The sequence below is a fragment of the Nicotiana sylvestris genome, chromosome 4, assembly GCF_000393655.2.
Source record: "Nicotiana sylvestris chromosome 4, ASM39365v2, whole genome shotgun sequence".
Taxonomy (NCBI): Eukaryota; Viridiplantae; Streptophyta; class Magnoliopsida; order Solanales; family Solanaceae; genus Nicotiana; species Nicotiana sylvestris.
Genome location: NC_091060.1, coordinates 99,706,875 through 99,722,920, shown reverse-complemented (window position 1 = coordinate 99,722,920; position 16,046 = coordinate 99,706,875). Strand labels below are relative to the sequence as shown.

The window sequence follows — 16,046 nt, the reverse complement described above, 5'->3', positions numbered from 1 at the left end:
AGCATGCTATACCTGAAATATTTGTAATCTTATTGACAACTGAAATTGCCTAAATCATATCAAATTAGTAAAAGAATTTCTAAAAAGGGTTAAACATCATTTTCTTAAATCGTTAAAAGAGAATTGACTTTTCCTTGGATAAATTTTTCTTGTTGAATTCTTAATTGACTGTTTGAATGTGTGTATCTATAAGTACCTGTATCACACGTATGATTCGCGAGCAGAGTAACTCTATTATTTATATTTGACCGTGTCGCACGTATGATTCGCAAGCGGGGTAATAGATGCATCTATGGTTCGCGTCATTCGACCTCTGGCAGTGCACAGTTTAAATATTTGTTGGATCGGACCGTACAACCTCGGCATGATTTGCGCATGCTTGCCTGAGATTTACAAATTGATATTGCCTCCCTGGTCTGAGATAAATTGATAAATAATAGAATATGAATTTGGAGACTTCTAAATATAAAAAGGAATGTTTACTTGTTTCTTGACTTACTTGAGTTTATTACCGTTTTTAATAAATTCATGATTATTTGCATTATTAATATATTATTATTAGACCACTAGTAAGTGTCGAAGTCGACCTCTCGTCTCTACTTCTTCGAGGTTAGACGGGATACTTACTGGGTACACATTGTTTTTGTACTCATACACCACTTGTTGTGCATTTTTGTTGCACAGGTACATATATGTCTAGTGGCCTAGTTAGGCGCAACGACATGGTTGATATGGAGACTTAGGTGAGCTGCACCTCTCGAGACGACCCGCAGCCAGTAGAGTCTCCTTTAGAGTATTGTACTGTATTTTCTTTTCTGTCCAATTTGTATTCCAGACAGTTGTTGTATTACATTAATTCCTAGAAACTACTCATGCACTTGTGACACCGGGGTTCTGGGATGATTATGGGGTATTCTGTATTAACTTCTAAACATTCTTTTATTTATTTTGTAAAGATTATCTTTTACTAGCCAAATTGAAAGAAAATCATAGTTTTCACAATTATTTAAAAGAGAATTTAATTAAGTATTTATGGTTGGATTGTCCGACAACGGTGTCCGGCGCCATCACGATCCTTAGTGGATTTTAGGTCGTGACAATTTGGGTTTTGGGTAGGGTAAAATCCAGTTTGGGATGTCTTAGTTAATGGTCAATCAGAAATAATCACGTGAAATTAATAAAATGTTAAAACAAATCATATCTCACTCGTTAGAATTAAGGGCACAAACATGACAGATTTTTAACGGTAGGGTCATTCTTAGCAATATAGGTTAACCAAGGGCATTTTTAGAGTGTCTGGCCCTTTTCCGCTTTGTAAACGATAACGTAAATAGCTAGAAAAAGAAATAACTGGTCTCAATCTGCTAAGTATTTAAAATTGCATGGGTTTTAATTCCCACCTTTTCAATCTGCTTTCCACTTCTGAAAAATCTTAAGGGGGCTAAGTGTCAAATCCAACAAAACTATGAGTATTGAAAGGTACAAATCTAATCCACTCCCCACACTTCCCTCCCTCTCAACTGAACAACCATGAGCGCTGCTCAGCTTTTCTTCCCGCTTCCACCAAACCTTTCAACCTTCTCCACTACACCTTCTTCACAAGCCCTTTTCACCATTTCGTTTGCTAAGCCAATTTCCAGCAACCCCAATTCTGTTAAACAAAGTTTAACCACAAAAAGGAGGCGGGATTTCAGGGTATTCGCCGACGACGGGGATGCAGACGGGGGAGGACCAGATGATTACGATATGGACGAGGATGAGGTGGAAGAAGCAGACAATAAAAAAGATTTTGATGTTGACTATGATACCCTCTTAGGTGGTGCTTCTTTAACTGTTGCTGCTACTGGTGATGACATTGCGATGGTTCATAGCAGTAGCTTTGTGTTTACTCAAGGATGGGACTCCGAGAAAATCGTGGATTATAGAATTAATGAGGAGGAGTTTCATAAAATTAGCCTCCTTGATTGTGATTTCTTCATTCGTAAACCTCCTGACCCTGATAATGATGTTTATGACTTTCGTGAGGTTATTATTCTGCAACCCTCTTGTTCCTTTTGCTTGCATTTATCTAGTGTTGAGTACTAGCATGGTGCTATATTTTGCACATTGTATAGCCTTGAGAGGTGCATTATTTGAGTACTGTGCCTAGTGCTATGGCCGTAAATGTGTATTCATACAACGAGTGAAAAGTTAAAATACTTTGTTTTATTGATTTTTGACTGAAAAGGTTATCAAGGTTATGAGTTCTCAGGTTCAAATCCAGGCAAAAAATTCTAGGTGATTTCTTCCCATGTGCTTAAGTTTTAGTGGGCAGAATTACGCAATACCAGTTCTGGTGGGAGGTAGCAGGTATCAATTGGAATAGTTGAGGTGTGCGCAAGCTGGTGCGGATACTACCGTCAATTAAGAAAATACAAAAGCATAGTTGTCTCAAGGGGGTTGGCCAGGTTGGGTCAGGGAGTAATAACCTATATATCCCTATTGGAATCTTAGCTATGATACTTGGTGACCATCTGGTCCAACCTTGATGGGCAGGATTACCTTTGGTAACTTGTGCTTGTGGGCTGGACATGGTGGCCGATGAATTAGCCAAGATGCACCTAAGTTGGCCTGCACGCCATAGATGTATTTAAAGAAAAATATGGGTTTGTCTTACCATGTCACATGGACTCAAATATAGATTTGTGTTTGGTATGTCAACGGAACATCCCGTAAACATAGTTCAATCTGAGCAAGTCTTTTAGAGTATTTTGAAGGATTGCACCTTGTATTCCCACACCCGTGTGTATGTTGAACACGGGTAGGTCAACGCAACCGAAAAGAACATTCTAACAAAGTTTGCAGTTTTAGGGGAACTCAGATACTGAAATTTGAATTTTAGTTCTTGTATTACTTTTGATTTCAAATGCCACTAGATTGTTTTCTTTTTCTTATTTTTATTTTATTCCCTCTTCCCGACCCTGCTGTCTGCACCTTGCTTTTCTTTCCGTTCCCCCATATGTAATGCTGGAGCATTTGAATAATGTGCTAGCTGATGAAGTGTCTTTTCTATTTTGTATGCAGATGTATGTTACGCCACCAGATACGGATATATATGCCATTCCCAGAGTTCTTGCACCAATGCCTCAGAAGGTATAGTGTTTATAATTTTATGGTTATGGATGCCATATGACTCGCATTTGAATACTTATGATTCATCTTACAGTAGATTGAGTATTTACGTAACTTATCGATCAAGAACATGTTTTATCATGTAGTATATTAGGTGTGCAATGAGTGATTATGGGTGCTACAACGTGACAGAGCCTCCCATTGATGCACCTAGAGATCCTATGTATAAATCAGAAAGGGAAGTTTCCAAGGTATGGATGTCTTCTATTACAACAGATTAGAACATTTGTTCTGTCATATGCTGTCTATGCATTTATTTTGCTAAAGATATTAAGCTTGTGAGGTAGTATTAAATTGTAAAGTCAAATGAAAGCTGGACAATTACATGGGATGAGCTTCGATGGAGACATAAGAAAACAAAAGAGGAAAAAGATAAAGAAAGGCAATTTTAACTTTCTTGCTTCATTTTTTTTTGTCTCCTTTGCTTTTGGTTCTGTAGTGAGGCAAATCTTCCCCCTTAATCCTTTTTCTTTAATTGTCTTACGGAGGTCCTGAACTTTCTTTGCCATCTTTGGTGGTTATTTAAGAATATTTGTTCTTTAAGCCTTATATTGTGACCTCTTGTACTCTATCCATATATCCTGAAAACAATTCATCAAATATTTTATGGTTATATCACCCAAACATCACATTCCAGGACTTTTTGTAATGAGTCTATGGCATTCAAGTACTTAATCCAAAGCATTTCATCTTGGCTGGTATGAAAGCTCTGTTCAATTGAATGGGAGGATAAGAACACTTCCTCCTGCATTCTATGGGTTGTGTGATCAGTGTGTCTCTGTTGCAGGTATTCTTAACAAAGCATTACAGAAACCGCAGGGCTGGTGATCCAGAATTTGCTCTTGATTTTGAAGAAATATACGTTATTGATTCGAAAACCAAATCAATCACAAGAGCCAAAGTAGTGGTAAGGCATTGCAACAACTTTGTTCTATTGGTCTTTCTTCTAGATTTGCTAATTTTTTATGCATCAAGTAACTTACCTGATAAAGTGCTTATCATTTCGTGGACATAGCTTTTTCATTTTCATATAGCTGAATCTGCTCCTCTGAGTAAATGTAGTTCTAATGCTGAAAACTTAAAGTATTGGGTTGTTAGTACTTTGAATTTGAAGATATATGTTTAACAATTAACATAGCTCAGCAATCAAGTCTGACCAAATTTTACAGTGCAAAGGAGTATGGGAATTTAAGGAGGTGGTTGTGGTGTCAAGGGAAAGGGTTTAGGGGTCAGGAGTTTGGGTGGAAGTTTGTAAGGAGTAAACGGCGGAACTGAAGGATTAAAGTTTGAATTTATTTCTTCTGTTCCATGGAAGTGGGGGAAGGGTAATGCTGGGATGACTGTCTTGCACAGATCAGGGTTAAGTATTTTGTTTGCGATGGAGGAGGAATAAATTGATAATTACTCCCCAAAAACATGCGAGTCCTGAAAGAGCCATTTCCACTTTACTGATAAGGTTGGGATGACTGCGTTGCACAGGTTTCTTCTTTTTTTTTTCTTTTTTTTTCTTTTGCTAAAGAGCAAGAACTGATTACGACTCCCAAAAGAGCCATTTCCACTTTGCTGATAATGCCAAAGGATTTCATCATTTGAATGGGTGGGGTGGGGTGTTCAATTGTTGCTGAAGCCAAATGTATATAGTGTGAATAAGTCACAACTACTATACCAAAAATTATGACAGCCATCAAATAATAAATAAGACAATAAAACAACAATAAAAGGAACACCAGAATTTACGATGTTCGGCTAATTTTGCCTACTCCTCGGACACAACCAATTTTTTATTCCACTCCAAAAATACAAGTGAAATAATACTAAAGAGAGAAGATACAAATGCCTTAAGAAGATAAGAAGACAAATGAGAGGTGTGTTTAAATCCTAAACATTAGGCCTCCTTTTATAGGAAAAAATTTCCACCAAGTTTACTTCCCAACCAATGTGGGATATTGTCATATTCAACAAATCTCCACCTTGGCAAAATTCCACATCTTCAATTCTCTCTCAATAACAAATTTTGGTTGTGTATTCATCTTCAATCTTCAGTGTTCAACAATGTTGATCAAATCCAAACAATGTTGAAACTTGACTGCAGTTACCACTTTTGTCAGCATATCAGCAGGATTCTCCGTAGTATGAATTTTCTTCACTGTGACTCCACCTTCTTCTATAATTTCTCGTACGAAATGATACCGAACATCAATGTGTTTCGTCCTTGCATGATAAACTTGGTTCTTCGCCAATTGAATAGCACTTTGACTATCACAAAAGATTGTGATACTTTTTTGTTCAACACCAAGCTCCTTTAGCAATCCCTGAAGCCAAATTGCTTCCTTCACAGCCTCTGTAATAGCCATATATTCTGCCTCCGTTGTAGACAAAGCAACTGTTGACTGTAAAGTAGACTTCCAACTAACTGGTGCCTTTGCAAAAGTAAACACATAACCAATAGTTGATCTTCGTTTGTCCAGATCACCCGCAAAATCTGAGTCACAATATCCAACTACAGACTGATTGTCTTCCTGCTCAAAAACTAACCCAACATCTACAGTATTGTGAATATACCGTAGAATCCACTTCACAGCTTGTCAATACTCCTTTCCTGGATTATGCATATATCTGCTAATAACTCCAACAACTTGTGAAATGTCAGGTCTCATACAGACCATTGCATACATCAAGCTACCAACAACATTTGCATATAGTACCCTTGACATATACTCTTGTTCAGCTTCATCATTTGACGACATAGTAGTACTTAGCTTAAAATGGGGAGCAAGTGGAGTACTAACTGGCTTAGTCTTTTCATCTATGCCAAAACGTTGTAGTACTCTTTTCAAATATTCTTTCTGAGATAAACAAAGTTTCTTTGAACGTCTATCTCTTATTATCTCTGTGAGAAGGTACAGGAGAAAATATGATATATTGATATTGTATGTGATGCAATACAAGAGGTGCTATTTATAGCTACTCTATACAAAGGGGATACTACTCCTATTCCAATGTGGGACAATTACATAGCTATCTCTAACACTCCCCTCAAGCCGGAGCATATAAATCATATGTATCGAGCTTGTTACATATATAATCAATGCGAGGACTAGTGAGGGACTTGGTGAAAATATCTGCAAGTTGATCATTCGATCTCACAAACTTCGTAGTAATATCTCCTGAGAGTATCTTTTCTCTGACGAAGTGACAATCAATCTCAATGTGTTTAGTTCTCTCATGAAACACCGGATTTGATGCAATATGAAGTGCAGCTTGATTATCGCACACAAGTTCCATCCGACTGATTTCACCAAATTTCAACTCCTTGAGCAATTGTTTGGTCCAGACTAGTTCACATGTTGCCATAGCCATTGCTCGGTATTCTGCTTCTGCACTAGACCGAGCAACTACATTCTGTTTCTTACTTTTCCAGGACACCAAATTTCCTCCTACTAAAACACAATATCCAGACGTAGAACGTCTATCAGAAGGTGATCCTGCCCAATCAGCATCCGAGTACCCAACGATCTGCTCATGACCTCGATCCTCAAACAGTAATCCTTTACCTGGAGCCGATTTTATATACCGGATAATGCGGACAACTGCATCCCAATGACTATCACAGGGAGAATTCATAAACTGACTTACAACACTCACAGGATAAGAAATGTCGGGCCTAGTCACTGTGAGATAATTTAATTTACCAACCAGCCGCCTATAGCTTGCAGGATCGCTAAGCGGCTCCCCCTGTCCAGGCAGAAGTTTAGAATTCGGATCCATCGGCGTGTCAACAGGTCTGCAACCTGTCATCCCTGTTTCCTCAAGAATGTCTAACACATATTTCCTTTGAGAAATAACAATACCTGAGCTAGATTGAGCAACCTCAATACCTAGAAAGTACTTCAATCTGCCTAGATCCTTAGTTTGAAAGTGCTGGAAGAGATGCTGCTTCAGATTAGTAATACCATCCTGATCATTGCCCGTAATAACAATATCATCAACATAGACTACCAGATAAATACATAGACTTGAAGCAGAGTGGCAATAAAACACAGAGTGATCAGCTTCACTACGAGTCATGCCAAACTCCTGGATAACCGTGCTGAACTTACCAAACCAGGCTCGAGGAGACTGCTTTAGACCATAAAGTGACCGACGCAAGCGACATACAAGGCCACGAGACTCCCCCTGAGCAATAAAACCAGGTGGTTGCTCCATATAAACCTCATCCTCAAGATCACCATGAAGAAAGGCATTCTTAATGTCCAACTGATAGAGGGGCCAATGACGAACTGCAGCCATGGATAGAAAAAGGCGAACTGATGCCACTTTAGCCACTGGAGAGAAGGTATCACTGTAATCTAGCCCAAATATTTGAGTGTATCCTTTGGCAACAAGACGTGCCTTAAGTCGATCAATCTGGCCATCGGGACCAACTTTGACTGCATAAACCCAACGACAACCAACGGTAGATTTACCTGAAGGAAGAGGAACAAGCTCCCATGTACCACTTGTATGTAAAGCAGACATCTCGTCACTCATAGCCTGTCGCCATCCTGGATGAGACAATGCTTCACCTGTAGACTTAGGGATGGAAACCGAGGACAATGAAGATATAAAAGCATAATGGGGAGATGACAGACGATGATAACTCAAACCAACATAATGAGGATTAGGGTTTAGTGTGGTCCGTATACCTTTTCGAAGTGCAATCGGTGTACTAGGAGCAGGATCCGCAGTAGGAGCCGTGTCAGGTGCAGGACGAGAACCAGATGGGCCTGATGTAGGGCGCGAACGACGATGATAAGTCAAGAGTGGTGTTCCTGTGGCTGGGGAACTAGGAGGGATAACACTGGACTCCTCAAAAGTTGGTATGGGTGAAACCTCTGTGGTTGAAGGTGGAGGAGGATTACTAAACTCCTCAAAAGTCGGTATAGGTAAGACCTCAGATATGTCATGGTGGTCAGCAGAAGTGACATCAGTTGTGAAGAAAGGTTTAGACTCGAAAAATGTGACGTCAGCTGACATAAGGTACCTATGAAGATCAGGTGAATAACAACGATATCCCTTCTGAACACGAGAATAACCAAGGAAGACACACTTGAGAGCACGAGGAGCTAACTTATCTTTCCCCGGGGCTAAGTTATGAACAAAACATGTGCTCCCAAAAACCCGAGGTGGAAGAGGGTATAAGGCTGACTGGGGAAACAATATTGAATGTGGAATCTGACCCTTGATGGGAGATGAAGGCATCCTATTAATCAAATAACAAGCTGTGAGAACTGCATCGCCCCAAAAACGCAGCGGAACACGAGACTCAATTAGAAGTGTGCGAGCAGTCTCAATAAGGTGCCTATTCTTTCTTTCTGCAACCCCATTTTGCTGAGGGGTATAAGGACAAGATGTCTGATGAATAATTCCATGAGAAGACATAAACTGCTGAAACTGAGAAGATACATATTCTAAGGCATTATCACTGCGAAAAATGCGGATAGAGACACCAAATTGGTTTTTGATTTCAGCACAAAAACTCTGGAATATAGAGAATAACTCAGAACGATCTTTCATTAAGAAAAGCCAAGTACATCTTGAGTAATCATCAATAAAGCTAACAAAATAACGAAATCCCAAGGTTGAACTGACTCTACTAGGACCCCATATATCAGAATGAACCAAGGAGAAAACAGACTCTGCATGACTCTCAACACTACGCGTAAAGGAAGCTCGGGTATGTTTCCCAAGCTGACACGACTCACAATCTAATCTAGACAAACTGGATAAACTAGGCACCATCTTTTGAAGTTTGGATAAACTCGGATGTCCTAAACGTCTGTGGATTAGATCTGGAGGATCTGTAACTAGACATGTTGTGGAAGGACTGAGCGAGTTAAGGTAGTAAAGACCTTCTGATTCACGACCTGTACCAATTGTCCGTCCCGTACTGCGGTCCTGCATAATAAAAGAATCATCAATAAAATATATACCACAATTGAGGGCACGAGTCAAACGACTAACAGATGCAAGACTAAAAGGACAACCAGGAACATAAAGAACGGAATCTAGGGTGATAGAAGACAATGGGTTGGCTTGTCCAACTCCTTGTGCCTTAGTTTGACATCCATTGGCTAAAGTAACAGTAGGAAGAGACTGTGAATATACAATATTCGACAAAAGTGATTTATTACCAGAGATATGATCAGAAGCGCCTGAGTCCATGACCCATGGTCCAAGAGTACTAGACTGGGAAACACAAGCAAAAGAATTACCAGCAATAGGAGTGTCAGTCTGGGCAACTGAGGCTACTTGTGGAGATGTTTGCTTACTTGCTCGATACTGAAGGAGCTCATTATATTCTTCTTTAGATACAGAAAAGCCCTGGTTACCTGTAGTCTCGCTCTGAGCAACGTAGGCATTTTTGGGTGGACGGCCATTTAAGGAATAACACATTTCGCGAGTGTGTCCAAGTTTGTGACAATAAGAACACTTGGGTCTAGATCTCCCAAAACGACCGCCTCCTCGTCTATTCTCCATAGCTTGAGATGCCCGAACATCCACTGTCTGGGATGCAAGAACAGAGGAATCAAGTATCTGTGATGAAATCACTGGGTGACTTGGTGCTGCAGCAAGGCGAAGTAATCGAGAGAATAATTCATCAACTGTAGGGACAGTCGGACTCGCCAAAATCTGGTCTCGTACTGAATCAAGATCATGAGGAAGTCCAGCGAGTGTAAGAACTAGAAACATTTTCTGTCGCTGCTCTTGTTGTTTTGACACACTAGCAGAAACTGACATCAATGTCTCAAATTCCTCCATGACTGCCTGTACCTGACCCAAGTAAGTAGACATATCTAATTCTTGCTTCTTTAAGTTTGTCATCCGTGATATCACATCATAGAAGCGAGATATATCATTAGTGTATAACGTACGAGCCTTTGCCCAAACCAAATAACATGTCTGGAATGGCCGAAACAAAGGCATCAACTTAGAATCAATAGAACGCCACAAGATGCTACATAATTGAGCATCAATTTTTGCCCAAAGCGCTATCGCCTTTTCATCTCCTTCGCTAGACTGTTTAATCAGATGATCTTGCACACCTTGACCTTTACACCACAACTCGACAGATGAAGCCCAAGCTAAGTAGTTTGAACCTCCCATTAAAGGTTCCGAGGTAATCATAACATTAGAGTTTCCAGAACTCATGCTTTTAGACCCAAAAACATCAATTCCCAAAGACATCTTGTAAATTATTACCAAATAAGAGAAATAATCAACTGTAATCCACTGAAAATAGAGTAAGGAACACTGAACCAGAATAGTAAACTACTGTAGCAGTTGGAAAGTTACTGTTGCAGTCGGAAAATATTCAAAGTGGTCGGAATGAAATAAAAACAGTAGGGGTAGGATCGGAATTACCAGAAGACCCAACTGTTCTGAAGGAACTTTTTCAAAAAATGGCCGGAAGTCAAATTTTTGAAATCACTATTCACGCCGGAAAAATAAAAAAGTGGTCGGAATTTGGTGTAACCTGGATGGGTAGGCTCGGAATTGCAAGGGAAACAATCTGTCCTGAAGAGTTGTCGCCAAAAAATGACCGGAAGGTGGCCCACGCAACGTTGGAACTTTGCCGGAAAATTTTCTTTGGACAGCTACAGTACCGCCGGAGATTTTCACTGGGATTTGGTCGCCGGACAGTGACTACTCTTGTGGTAGTGTTGGATTTTGTGCACAACACTGACCGAGACAAAGCAGACGCAAAACAACTTTGAAAGTCGCCGAAAAAAAAAGGGTTCCGGTGACTGATTTTACTTCCCGGAATCGCTGGAATTTATGCACAACGATAAATCTCTCACGATAGCTCTGATACCATGTGAGAAGGCACGAGAGAAAATATGATATATTGATATTGTATGAGATGCAATACAAGAGGTGATATTTATAGCTACTCTATACAAAGGGGATACTACTCCTATTCCAATGTGGGACAATTACATAGCTATCTCTAACAATCTCCATGCCAAGAATTTTCCTTGCCTCACCCAAATCCTTCACCTCAAACTCCTTCTTCAGTTGAATCTTCAACTTATCAATTTCTTCCGAATTCTTGGAAGCTATCAACATATCATCAACATATAAGAGAAGATATACAAAGGAACTATCTTTAAGCTTGCGCAAATACACACAATGATCGTATTTGCTCCTCTTGTACCCTTGCCGCAACATAAACTCGTCAAATCGCTTGTACCATTGTCTAGAAGATTGTTTCAATCCGTACAACGATTTTTCAAGTTTGCACACCATATTTTCTTTTCTAGCAACTTTGAATCCTTCTGGCTGAGTCATGTAGATTTCCTCCTCCAAGTTTCCATGTAAAAACGAAGTTTTTACATCCATCTGAACTAGTTCCAAATTCAATTGATCATCTTGCCTGTTTGATTCTCCACCATCGTCTTCCATTTGAGAAAAATTCCCAACACTTCATCTTTGCTCTTCATTGTATACACCCACACTCTTCGGGAAAAATCATCAACAAAGGTTACAAAATAGTGTTTCCCACCCAATGAAGGTGTTTTGGAAGGACCCCAAACATCAGAGTGTACATAATCCAAAATGCCTTTAGTATTATGGATCGCTGTACCAAATTTAACCCTTGTCTGTTTCCCTTTGACACAATGCTCACAAAACTCCAAGTTGCAAGCCTTTACTCCTTTTAACAATCCTTGATCTGATAGAGTTTTCAAGGATTTTCCTCCAGCATGTCCCAAGCGCATGTGCCATAGCTTGGTTGCTTCTGCCTCTTTGTCGTCACTGGATGTCACTGTCGCTGTCCCAATAACTGTACTGCCACGATAGCGGTACATATTATTATTCTTCCGATTAGCCTTCATTACCACTAGTGCACCGGAGCATACTCTCATCACTCCATTTTCTGCAATGATTTTGAACCCTTTTGATTCTAGGGCTCCCACAGAGATGAGATTCTTCTTCAAATCCGGTACATATCGAACATCTATCAATGTTCTGATCATTCCATCATGGTTCCTTAATCGTATTGAACCAATGCCATATGAGGTAAGAGGGCTGTTATCCGCTGTGTGGATGACTCCATATTCTCCTTCTTGAAATTCCATGAACCAGTCCCTGTTGGGACACATATGATAGCTACAAGCCGAGTCCATCAACCATATGTCTGATGATGTTGATGACTCTGTTGTAACTAATGAGAAGTCTGAATCATCACAATCAGCTACATTTGAATCCATAATGGCCTTTCCATTGTTATGTTTGGCCTTATTCTTCAACTTCGGACAGTCTTTCTTCCAGTGCCCCTTTTCTCGACAAAAGGCACATTCATCTTTGCTGGGTCTGGATCTTGACTTGGATCTTCCCTTCTTTGTCCTCGTTTGATTTTGAGGACGACCCCTCACAAATAGTGCTTCTCCTTCTCCGCCCTTCTGTTTTTCTCGCTTTCTTTGTTCATAGCTGTACAAAGCCGAACAAACTTCTCTGAGAGAAACTTCGTCATTTCCATGGAGTAGAGTAGTTTCAAGGTGCTCGTACTCATCAGGAAGTGACGCCAACAACATCAAGGCCAAGTCACCATCATCATAAGTTGTATCCATATTTTGCAAATCTGTGACCAACTTATTGAAACTGGTGATATGTTCATTCATCGTGGTACCAGGAACATAGGTGAAGTGAAACAGTCTCTTCTTCATGTACAATTTATTTTGACTATTTTTCTTCAAAAATTTATCCTCCAGTGCTTTCCATAATTTACTTGCAGAAGTTTCCTTTGTGTATGGATATTTCTGCTCTCTAGCAAGGTAGGATCGAATGGTACCGCAAGCAACACGGTTGATAATTCTCCAATCTTCTTCTCCAATAACATCTGGTTTCTTTTCTTCAATGGCCAGATCTAGCCCTTGTTGAAAAAGGACATCTAGAACCTCGCCTTGCCACATCCCAAAATGTCCGGACCCGTCAAATATTTCTACCGCAAATTTCGCATTTGACACAATTATTGTCATAAGCGAAGATGCCAATAATGACGTATTGTTGACACTTGATGTAGATTCTTCTTGTTTATTGTCTCCCATCTTTGACACAAATATTATTTAATCTGACGACACAAATCAAGATTATTTCCTTTCTGGTGTGGAAGGTCAGACTAAGCTGCAACCACAGAGCATACTCAGACAGAACCTTGACTCAGTTACCAAGATAAATCTTTTCTGATGTGGAAGATCAGACTATGCTGCAACCACAGAGCATACTTAGATAATACCTTGGCTCTGATACCAATTGTTGCGGAAGCCAAATTATGACAGCCACCAAATAATAAATAAGACAATAAAGCAACAATAAAAGGAACACCAGAATTTACGAGGTTCGGCTAATTTTGTCTACTCCTCGGACACAACCAATATTTTATTCCACTCCAAAAATACAAGTGAAATAATACTAAAGAGAGAAGATACAAATGCCTTAAGAAGATAAGAAGGCAAATGAGAGGTGTGTTTAAATCCTAAACATTAGGCCTCCTTTTATAGGAAAAAATTCCCACCAAGTTTACTTCCCAACCGATGTGGGATATTGTCATAGTCAACATGCTCTAAATGTACATTTGCAGAGAAGTGCAAAGCAACTGTTTGGACTATGACTTAGATGCAGTGGCGAAGCTAGAAATTTTCCAAGGCTGTTCAAATTTAAAAAAAGTGAAAAAAAATTCCGACAAAGGGTGTTCAATATGTGTTATATACCTCTAAAACGTAATATTTTACCTATATACACAGTGCAATTTTTCGGCGAAGGGTGGTCAGTTGACCCCCGTTATGACCATGTGGTTTCTTCACTGCTTAGGTGCCCAAGCATAGTCTTCAGAGTGTGATAGAGCATTTTAGAAGGAGCTCCAAGGTTTTGAATCTCTTCCATCAAAGCTGCTTCCAAAAGGTATAATGTCTTCATCTGGAGCTGCTTTCCTTGTATCGACAAACAAGGACAGATTCTCTGATAAACTGGAGAATGTTGATCCTCTTTCTCGGTACTGCTTCTTTAGAACGTGTCAAGATTTCAGTAGAACAGTCAGGTGGGAAATAATGTCTTCATCTGGAGCTGCTTTCCTTGTATCGACAAACAAGGACAGATTCTTTGATAAACTAGAGAATGTTGATCCTCTTTCTCGGTACTGCTTCTTTAGAATGCCTCATGATTTCAGTAGAACAGTCAGGTGGGAAAGAATGCCCTACAACAACAGTTACCTTTATCCGTAATTTTGTTGTTGGACTCCACACTTCCTTCTTTTGTTTGCTCGATGGATGGACATAAAGCTGTTACCCTTACTCCAACTGCTAATTCTGAGTATCTATGCCAAGTAGTAGACCAGCTATAGGAATGGAAGATTTGAACTTGAATTTGTCTTATCCATTCGGATATAGAATCTAAAGGACATATGTGTTAATCAACACCAATAGTGTGGGGATGTCTATGCCAACGAGTAAGCTATTAGCACGGTTGATTGAACTTGAACTTGTCCTATCTATTGAAACATTCGGATATAGTATGAAGGCATGAGATCCTGTGGTTTGACTAACTTACATGTTTTGCCTTTCCCAAATATTTATGGCTTTTGGTTGCTCTCTTTATTGTTAGTTTTAAAAGTTGATTTTTTTTTAATAGGTGACAGTTCCTGGAGGAAGAAACAGGGACAGAAAGAATGATTTGCTTGTCATCCGTGATAATGGGACCTCGTTCAAAATTATACCATCAGTGAGTACTCTGAACTCAAATTCTTACTTATCTTTGTATTATTGTGGCTGTCTTTCCATCTCTGATGAGTCGAGCATCATGTTACTTTTAGGAGGAAAGAGATGATCCAACCACTGTGATAGAGAAAGAGGAATGGAAGAAGTCAAGGCAAGACATGGAAAGACACCTTAGGAAGCTAAGGGACTTCAGTGTTTCAAATTGGTTTTAGTTGGTGAATGAATATCATCGTCAAATATTTCTGGGCTAGTTGGCCGTAGAATTGCTGGAAGAGCTGGAAGGGTTGAATACGCTAGTATCAAGGAAACAACTGGGTTGACATAAAATTGTTCATGTTGCTGATTGAGCCAATGGCTTCCAAAGTTCAGAATCGTAATCGTTCATCGTCAGTGCTAGTATTGACATGAAAATGATCACAGTATGAAGGTTTAGGATGGAGCTTAGGAGAAGGGTCTCTGCAAACTTGAAGCAATAGTATTATGCAGGGAAAGTCATCATGTTCGAAATAAAGATAGTTGTGCATGTTCTCTCCTAATTATGAACGCTGGAAGTAAAGGAGTACAGTGCAATGGAATTTTCTTTATTTCAGTTTTTTTAACAGAAAAAATTATTACTGTTTTTTTAGTCAATTTGCTATTTGTAGTTTTAACCACTTCCATTGTCTCTTTAACTTTGCTGATGCAGTAAAAGTACTACCCCCTTTGTTCTAATTTATGTGAACATATTTGACTGGGCACGAAGTTTAAAAAAAATGATGACTTTTTGAATTTGTGTTCCTAAATAAGTCAAAAAGTGGTTCAGAGTATTTGTGTGGTTATAAAAACTTCTCATTAAGGGTAGAATTGGAAGTTTAAGCTAAATTATTTTCAAATTTAGAAAGAGGTTATTTTTTTGGAACGGACCAAAAAGAAAATAGGTTCACATAAACTGTAACGGAGGGAGTAGCTTTTTTGATTGAACATAATGGAACAGTTTAGATACTACCATAAGCTCATAACTAAATATGTAGGGACTTCATTATAACATTTTATGATTAGGTTGCATTAAGAGATTAATGGAATTATAACCATCAAATGTAAGATTTATTATGACACGCTTGTAAAACATGTACGGAGGCAACC

At 39.3% G+C, this 16,046-nt stretch overlaps 1 protein-coding gene across 1 annotated transcript; it reads left to right on the top strand.

Moving 5' to 3' along the window:
- The first annotated feature begins 1,497 nt into the window (after positions 1 to 1,497).
- Positions 1,498 to 15,635, top strand: LOC104240053 (PLASTID TRANSCRIPTIONALLY ACTIVE protein 6, chloroplastic). Its single transcript, XM_009794841.2, has 6 exons — positions 1,498 to 2,025; positions 3,064 to 3,132; positions 3,258 to 3,362; positions 3,959 to 4,078; positions 14,839 to 14,928; positions 15,020 to 15,635. Exons 1-6 carry the CDS (start codon positions 1,531 to 1,533, stop codon positions 15,134 to 15,136), a joined length of 996 nt encoding a protein of 331 aa, XP_009793143.1. The 5' UTR covers positions 1,498 to 1,530; the 3' UTR covers positions 15,137 to 15,635.
- Positions 15,636 to 16,046: the final 411 nt, after the last annotated feature.

What these genes read in the sequence shown, in the direction of transcription:
- LOC104240053 (XM_009794841.2), top strand. Translation starts at nt 1,531, where the DNA reads ATGAGCGCTGCTCAGCTTTTCTTCCCGCTTCCACCAAACCTTTCAACC. An exon ending in TTGCACCAATGCCTCAGAAG is followed by an intron (nt 3,133 to 3,257) that starts GTATAGTGTTTA and finishes TTTATCATGTAG; the next exon opens with TATATTAGGTGTGCAATGAG. An exon ending in TCACAAGAGCCAAAGTAGTG is followed by an intron (nt 4,079 to 14,838) that starts GTAAGGCATTGC and finishes TTTTTTTAATAG; the next exon opens with GTGACAGTTCCTGGAGGAAG.